The 8,524-nt window shown below is 37.4% G+C and overlaps 1 protein-coding gene and 1 long non-coding RNA gene across 2 annotated transcripts; both read left to right on the top strand.

Moving 5' to 3' along the window:
- The first annotated feature begins 6 nt into the window (after positions 1–6).
- Positions 7–468, top strand: LOC116173845. Its single transcript, XR_004145985.1, has 2 exons — positions 7–238; positions 284–468. It is a non-coding gene; the product is annotated as an uncharacterized LOC116173845 (long non-coding RNA).
- Positions 469–3,312: 2,844 nt separating this feature from the next.
- On the top strand, positions 3,313–7,418 carry LOC116174111 (translocon-associated protein subunit alpha). The gene is made up of 5 exons (XM_031491927.1): positions 3,313–3,555; positions 3,603–3,814; positions 3,868–4,191; positions 6,817–7,011; positions 7,066–7,418. The coding sequence occupies exons 1-5, from the start codon at positions 3,503–3,505 to the stop codon at positions 7,182–7,184; spliced, it is 903 nt and encodes a 300-aa protein (XP_031347787.1). The 5' UTR covers positions 3,313–3,502; the 3' UTR covers positions 7,185–7,418.
- The last annotated feature ends 1,106 nt before the right edge of the window (positions 7,419–8,524 follow it).

Here is an 8,524-nt window from a genome sequence, read left to right on the forward strand (position 1 = left end):
TACAATCTGTCCTAAAAGACTTGGCAGCATTCGAAGCACATAAATTCAAATCATTGGAACCTAAGCCGAAGTATTACGTCTTGCACCGAAAAGAAGCAGAGCCCGATTTTATGCAGAATTTCTTGAGAGAAGTTGGCCCTTGTGATACATTGTTTTTCTTATCAGTCGGTGATGATAAAGCACAAGGTAGTCTCGTGCTCTCCGGATCTGAAACCATCATATCCGAAATTGCAGAAAAGTAAGAAGCAGATCTTCAAAAATGTTTCACCAACTTGTCTTGTAGGGTGCTCGCACTACTTAATGCTAAAGGTGTGGCTAAGAAAAACGTACTTAACGCCAAAGCAAGTAATATGAAAGGAAAAGCTCAAGTTATAAAATTGTTAAAGGACTACTTTCACTGAACTTAAAAATGTTTTATTATAGCAACAATGTACATGTCGTAGGTCTTGAATAAATTATTTAAACATTTATCGATGTAACATGTTGCCCGCATGAGAAATCTAAAAACAATCGAATTAATTTTCCCAATTTATAAATGCCGTAACTTACAGTTGCTTATCTTAATCTTCTAGCTTCACGTTCTGATTCCAGTAACGTTAGAATGTCTCCTTCCCGAACAGGTCCCTTAACGTTTCGGATAATCTGTCGATTTTGATCACCGATAAATTCTACTTTGACTTGTGTACATTGGCCTTGTGAACCGGTACGTCCCAGAACTTTAATCACACGAGCCCTTACTACTGGTTTATCCATTTTAATTAATTTATAAGGAGCAAAACCACGTGCAGCTTTGGTTAATTGTTAAAGGATTCAAACAAAATGGCAGATGACAATTTTTTCCGCAGCTGCGCAATAACGACGCTTGTTTTATTACTTGCAGCCAACATCAGGTGGAACTACTGAATACTGATGTACAGTATGTTTCCGTTGAACGGTCCAACCACAAAACTCCAAAGTTAGCTTCCTTCTTATTCAGTCAGTAAATTACCGATCCATTATTGCTATAAATGTAGTCTCATGTCATAGGGGCTTGCATTGCAGAGTCCAAAAGAATCTTTTCTGCAATGTTTATTAATTTATTTCGTTTGCCTCTTATACGTATAACCTCCCGCGAATGGATTTTTTTAGTTCCGATTACTTCGGAAGATATGTCAGAAAAACCGAAATTTGCCGATTTCGATACAGAAAAATAAAAACACCTTCGTTTTGCCACTTTTGGTGCTCTTCCTTTGGGAGATTTTCAAAACAACGATTCGTTTCGGGGAAATCATGATAAAAAAAATTACATACTATATTGAGTATTGAGTTTTTATTACGAATACAACGATATACTTAGTACGGACATCATCATCAACATAAGTTTCCTGGAAAATGGAAACATTGTCCAATAGAAATTCTCGTTGTGCGCGTTTGCAATATCTTGTTGAAACCAACAGTTGCCAACTTTTGGTTGCACTGACCCTTGAACTCGCACATACCGATTGGTTTACAATGCTTGATATTTCGACTTTTTTAACATTTTGCTTATCTTCAAACACAGCGCCATCTACTACTTATTCTTATAATGAATGCAGTATAGGTCTCGTATAATGAATGGCTCCTTTGCTTTTGAAGTTCAAATAGGATTACTCAAAAATTACTTGATCCGACGGTAAATGTCTGTCACATATTATTTGCCCACAATTACAACATTTATTTTTTATAAATGCATTCTCCTTGAATGATAGAGTTTGTGCAACAATATTGTCTGTCTCGCAATTAAACTTTATTTAAGGTCACGCAGTTTTAATCTTTGTGGGTAAAGTAGAACGCGACTTCCAGAATGACAATCTTGTTTTTCTGGATGATCGTGCGGGTATGAACAAAGGTCAGATTTTTAATTTGATTTTCTCACCTAAAAAATACATGACAGATGGTTAGCTCACATTTTAAGGTACAATATTGTTACATTTAAATTTATATGATTTTTACCTCAAAAATGACCGCGCGCGTGTTAACGAGTAATAAGTTACAAATTACGTTTGCACTGATGCTAAATGACCCACAATGGAAGAAACACGCCAAGGAAAAGCTAAAGTCAAGCGATAGTCAGATACAAGTTTTTCAATTTGTTTATGTATATAAATGTTCGAACGACTATTTAAATTATACGCTGTAAAACTACCGGCGCCTCTACCGTTCAAAGCACCCAGCAACCATAGAATTCTAATAATTAATTTAAATATCAATTAAAATTTCCATTATCGTTCGTATTTAACATAATACTTTTGAGGCCATAAATTATTCTTTGTGTACGAGGGTCATTAACCCTTTAATTTACGCGTTTCAAACTTTACTCGTTTGTCCGTATTCGCAACAATATTCTTCGCAGATTATCTCTTAAATGGACTATAAAACCACACTGTGCTAATTGATAGGTAGGTGCTTAGTCCAAATTCGCTGACGGTTCAACTAGCATTGCTTCAAAGGATCTTTCCAAACAACCCAACTTCCCACAACAAATCGTTAAATGGTAGATTGCATGTACAAAAAAGGCCGAACACGTCAAAAGCAAGGCGATACTCCAGTATGGACTTCAATTAATTTAACACAAAATGCGTGTGTGAGAATGCTAGTTAATATGTATTCATCTTAAAGTCCATTATCGCCCAAGCAAAATACGTCTTATAAATAGAGGAAATGTTAATTAGGGGGACCTCTTTCTCGTATATTGCTAAGATAAAAGAGCTGCAGTCACCACGAGATGAGCAAGCAACAGATACAGCGAAGAAACGAACCGTATGAGGTACTTACTCCACGGAAACAGTTCTAACTACTTACTCATACAGTGAGTCATCATATTGGGGCCCCCTCCCCCGCCCCGTATATTGCTATGACACAAAAGCCGAAAGCGGCTGTCTACAAGAGACAAAGGAGCAACATTTGCAGCCGAGAATCAAACTACCTGCGGTACTCCTTCTACGGAAGTTAAATCGAAGCATACAAAGCAACAGCGCAGTTAAACTTCCTCGTAAATACATACATAAATACGTAATGAAAAAGTATAAAGACATAATCATCTGTACAGTACAGTATAACAAACAAACATGTCTCCGATAACGGTACTCAAAACAAAAGCATGAAATTGTTTTAATTTGAATGTGATATGAAATGCAAAGATCAATAGTTGGTATAAGAAAGAATACCTACCTGGAAATACACTTTTCATGTATCATGTATGATACATGATGTATCAATGTATATTATGTCACTAACAAATGAACGCCCTGTATATTGCACAATAGGTGACGTTTCATTACGGTTTCAAAAACACGAAAGAGAAGGGGTTCCATGTGTAACCAAAAGTTCCACGTATAGCGGTGTTTGACCTAATGGTAGAAATTACGAGAACCTTCACTTGGTTTTAGTAACGTGGAGCCGCGCGGTGATTTGCTTTACGGTATAACCTTTAGACATTGCTTGAAAATTTAGTACTTTTGGTGGATCATTAATCAGCGGTAAAATGAAAAGCATTTTCCTGTTACTATTATTGGTATTGCCAGCTGTTATTTTACCATCAATGGAGGTAAGTGAAAACTGGGACTTCTCTTGCAAATTCTAACTGTCTACACAGGTCGCAGCTGTGTGGCATACGCCGAAGAAGATTTAGTTGATGATGAGGGTGAGGCCGAAGTCGAAGGAGAGGGTGATACAGACGATTTAGCCGCTACAGATATAGAGGAAGACGAAGAGGAAGTGAAAACTACAGCCTCTCCAGATGGAGACACAGTCATACTATTTGTCAAACCTGTCGTCACTGGAGTTTCCCAAATCGGTAAGGTACTTACCTAACATTATCAATTTGAAGCTCACATAAAACTTAAATAGAATTACCCGGCGGCGTACCCGTCGAATTCCTAGTCGGATTCCGCAACAAAGGCAAACAGGATTTCACTCTCGAAACCATTGACGCTTCGTTCCGTTATCCGATGGACTACAACTTTTACATCCAAAACTTCTCCGCAATCTCTTATAATCGCCAAGTATCTCCGGCTCAAGAAGCTACGCTCGCGTACAGCTTTATTCCATCCGAATCATTTGCTGGTCGTCCATTCGGTTTAAACATTAATCTCGCCTACAGAGATGCATCTGGAAACAGTTACTTGGATACTGTATTTAACGAGACTGTCCAAATTATCGAGCTTGATGAAGGTAAGAATAATAACAATTTATTGATTATAGTAAGTATGGAACACTGTGTTTCTTATGGCAAAGACAATATTACACTAGATAAGAGACACTGTAAATGGAAGAGTTTAGTTCCGTAAAGATGCTATAGGGGCTTTTGCCATGAAGCGCATCGTCAGATCGTCGCACAATGGATCACTTTCATGACTTAGTGAGCATTCCCTTATTTATTTACAGATCAAATTACATTAAAAGGTAAAGGCAAAGATCTGTGTATTACACACTATTGACGGAGATAGAATGTTAAATCGTAATTTACATGGATTTACTACACCCCATTGAATTCTTGTTTAAGTAGCCCTTGTATACGGCGAAATTCACGTAGCTCGTTTGTTCGAAGTTTTTATACTTGCAGTTGAAATTTGGTTCACAGCCATAATCGAGCACTGCGAATTGAAATAAAATAATTTCCAGATGGCGCCGCTTCCGTCAATACCGGAAGTAGGCGCCATATTGGTTTTTAAAAAAATAAAATACCATTTTCTATTTTTCTCTAAATGCGCCATTTTATTCTGAATTTTAAATTTATTTTCAATTTCAAATTGCAAATACTAGTTCTGATGCGAGAAATGAATGTAGATTTGAGGTAAACATGTAAAAAAATTAATGATAGAGGGGCCAAACGCCCCTGATAGAATTTTCCTTTTTTCTTGAGATTATAGCATGTAGAAAAATATGACTATAATGTAAGTAATATTTCTGTCTGCTTCTATCACATGGAGAGAGTGCATGTGCATTCTCTAACATTCCATGCCTACATCACGAGCCACTGTTACATTGCGCTCTTCTCTTTCACATGGAACAATGCACATGTTTCTGTCACTTGCGCTACTTAAAATTGCGATAAGAGAAGGATGTACAGTCAAATCTTTCTTTTCTGGAGTATTCCATAGAATCGTCATCTTTTCTCTTAAATTACAGTGGGAATTTTAGCACTAAACGTTTTTGGGGAAAAAGGGTTTGAAACCCTGGAACTTTTGCTTTCCTATTTTTTAAATTTTTTTGGACGGGGTCACATAAGATCTTTTGAAATTGCTGAAATGATTTAGTGTTATTGAATTTTTGATGTTAAATGCTCCATTTGAATCTCTGTAATACCCCCCCCCCCCCCCCCTACATCTGATACTATGTTTTCCCAAATCAGTGTTCTGCAAAACTCTTGTTTTTGTGAAAGTACAATTGAATCATTCTTTCCTGGGAAGTGTCCCATAGTCTACCGGGCCGTCATGTTCAGGAGGTGTGGAATAACCCCAACAAAAGGGAAGATCCTTTTGCATTACCTCATCATTTTCATGATAGTTTTTAGGGAAATGTAATCGAATCCTTTTAAACAAGGTTTATTCCAGACCCTTCTCCCGTACTGCATTCTTCCAAACGTTCTGGCTTCAAGAGGTTTGTTTTTGGGAAAGTACAGTCGAATATTCCTTACCTGGAGAGTGTCCCATAGTCTACCGTGTCACCGTCCTTTCTCTTAACTTTTTTTTAGAACTGACAGCTGGGTTTTTCTACAATTTTTTTGAATCATTATTTGACTTTTCTTTAATTTTCTCAGTTTTTCTATTTTTGGAAAGAGACCTTCATATGCTATCCTTTTAAAGTAAAATGTACAGGGTGTTCTATCAACTAAAATTCTAAAATGTAAAAAATGAGGTTACGTCCGATAACTTTTGCCTGACCCCGTATATTTATTTTGAAAACGGCAGATTATTCAAGACTCACTATAAAGAAACTTTTGCAATAAACATTTTTCTATACATCTTTTAACTAAGAAAATATAGGGTCATTACGAAGTTGACATGATTTTACCACCCGCATGTTAGTAAAGATTGTTCCAAGACTTTAAACCAATTTTGGTACGAATGCAAATATACTATCTAACCCAAAAAAGTTGGCATATGTTACTTTATGTTTAAACTGCACACAGCTGTTTTACAATTTATTCAAGTACAAAAAAACGGATTGTCCTTTGTGATCATAATACAACTGCACTGCAATGACATCATACAGATAAAATGATAATCGGAAACGTTATAAATTAACATCTAACATTTGACAAGACATGGATCCTGCGAGGATTTAAAATGTGACCGGTGTGATACAATAATAATCGATACTATTGCATTAAAAACATTGACTCTGCGGACAAAATTGAGTATTCTGAATGTATACAAAGTGTCTTATCTAGTGCAGTATTATCTTTGCTTTTGGTAAGTCGTATATACAGGGTGGCTTATTTATCATGCACATTATTGGGGGGTCTTGGAATCCTTTAGAGTTACAAGGTCTGTTAAATATGAAAAAATGTGTCTTTTAAGGTTGAATTGAATCATGTTGTTTTGTTTAGATAGTCCAGGGACTGTTGCATAATATTAATTAACCAAAACCAGACATGGAAACAGTATTTTTATTTTGCCATTACTAATTAGGGTATTTTTCGCTCTTAGGAAGGAAGGCTAAGAGTTCTTCTATTTATGGCTATTTTGTGGGTTTGTGGCTCAAATATCACACCCTGTATATAACATTTAAATTTTCTGTTACATCACTAACCTCACAGCTATGATCAGACACTCATTTTTTCCTACATTACAGGTTTAGATGGCGAAACCTTCTTCTTGTACGTCTTCTTAGCAGCGGGCGTTATTCTACTTTTAGTAATCGGTCAACAAACTTTATTATCTGTTGGCCGTAAACGCACGAGTCGCAAAGTACCTGTCGAAACCGGCACCAGCAATCCGAATAACGTTGATTACGACTGGTTGCCCAAACAAACACTGGACAGACTGAGTAAGTCGCTTGAGGCGTCGCCAAGGATTTTCTAGTCTAACTCTTTTGTTCTAGATAAGGAAAAGAGCCAGAAATCGCCCAAGGCGACTAAACAGCAGCAGTCAAAGCAAGCACCCGCGAAACAAACCAGCCCAAGGCAAAGAAAAGCGCAGCGTAAAGCGGGATCAGAGTAGTAAAACAAATTAAATTAAAATATTTTTTCGATCCATCCACTCATTTGTTGTTATATTTATAAGTAACATCTAACAACATCTTGTTTCATTTGTTTTGTTACATTTTGCACCTCCGTGGGTTTGTTTCCGTTGTGAACAAGGGACAGATTCCTATTTCTTTGACATGTGTAAATACATTCGTGTTTTTTATGTGATTTTTCTTAGCTGAAATAATAAACGGTGAATTTTGTAGAAGATACTTATTTCTACATTGTCACAATGAGTGTTGTATGTGAATTGAGACTTTAGAGGTTTTGGACCATGAGGTCTCTGTGCCACCTGTCTATGATTACTGTTTGTCTCCTCTTAATACAATTATCGCTGAGGTGTAGCAAATTAAAGAGTTCAGAGAAATGACTGCATTCAGAGCCATCCTTAGGTTGGAGTGAGTGTAATCTTTCTCTCGTTCACGGCAATATAGTCTTGTACTGCTCTGGCTCCGACAACTTCAAACTCTTGCACTCTTGCAGCACGTTAAACACTTTGTGACTTTACTGCCGTCATTAGGGTTTGAGATCAAACATAAACTCTTATCAGACTGCTTGCAAGGCATCTTTGTATGAAGAATTGAAACCTACAAGGTAGAAAGCATTAAATTTAATGCAGGGACGTACGCATGTGACGTTCACGTACGCCAATGAGTTGGTGTATGGCAATCATATATATAATATATGATGGCAATGAATAAAGAATACCTATTCATTGGTGCATGGTCTAGTGTCGTGTCACACTGCGTTTTTACCGCTCCTGCTAAAACGGATGCGGTTTGACAGCCATATGATGCGGTTGCATCCAGGTGCGGCGAAACCGCATTGTATGTGACTGGTACCATTTATTAACGTGTGATATTATCATCCCGTCAAACCGCATCCGTTTTAGCGGGAGCGGTAAAAACGCATAGTGTGACAACTGACAACCACACTTACGCTATGTCCTAGGTAAACACGGGCGGTGCGGTACGGGCGATGTGATGCGTGCGTTGCGAGGAGCGTTTGCGATAAAACAACGAAAATCAAATCAATCGTCCAGCGTAAACACAGTCTATTAAATTCGCCCGCGGTTGGCTCGCCGCATAGCACGCATTGTTTTTAATTTAAAACGTGTTTTATTTTCACCGCAATTCGCGTCCGATGTCCGCAATGGAAGCATTGATTTGTGAAGTTGAAAGGAGAAATATTTTGTGTTGTGGAATAAAAAAAATCCATGATACAAGGATCGGTTGCTTGTTGACAAAGAATGGGATGCTGTAGCTCACCGTAAACTAATTAGTCCAGGGTAATTAGCCAATAATTATACGTAGG

Source organism: Photinus pyralis, unplaced genomic scaffold (genome assembly GCF_008802855.1).
Source record: "Photinus pyralis isolate 1611_PpyrPB1 unplaced genomic scaffold, Ppyr1.3 Ppyr1.4_LG6, whole genome shotgun sequence".
In the NCBI taxonomy this organism is placed as follows: Eukaryota; Metazoa; Arthropoda; class Insecta; order Coleoptera; family Lampyridae; genus Photinus; species Photinus pyralis.

Bases quoted from the DNA above. Each gene is read 5' to 3' on its own strand.
- LOC116174111 (XM_031491927.1), top strand. From the start codon at position 3,503: ATGAAAAGCATTTTCCTGTTACTATTATTGGTATTGCCAGCTGTTATT. The intron at 4,192-6,816 runs GTAAGAATAATA...CCTACATTACAG, and splicing joins AATTATCGAGCTTGATGAAG to GTTTAGATGGCGAAACCTTC. The intron at 7,012-7,065 runs GTAAGTCGCTTG...CTTTTGTTCTAG, and splicing joins ACAAACACTGGACAGACTGA to ATAAGGAAAAGAGCCAGAAA.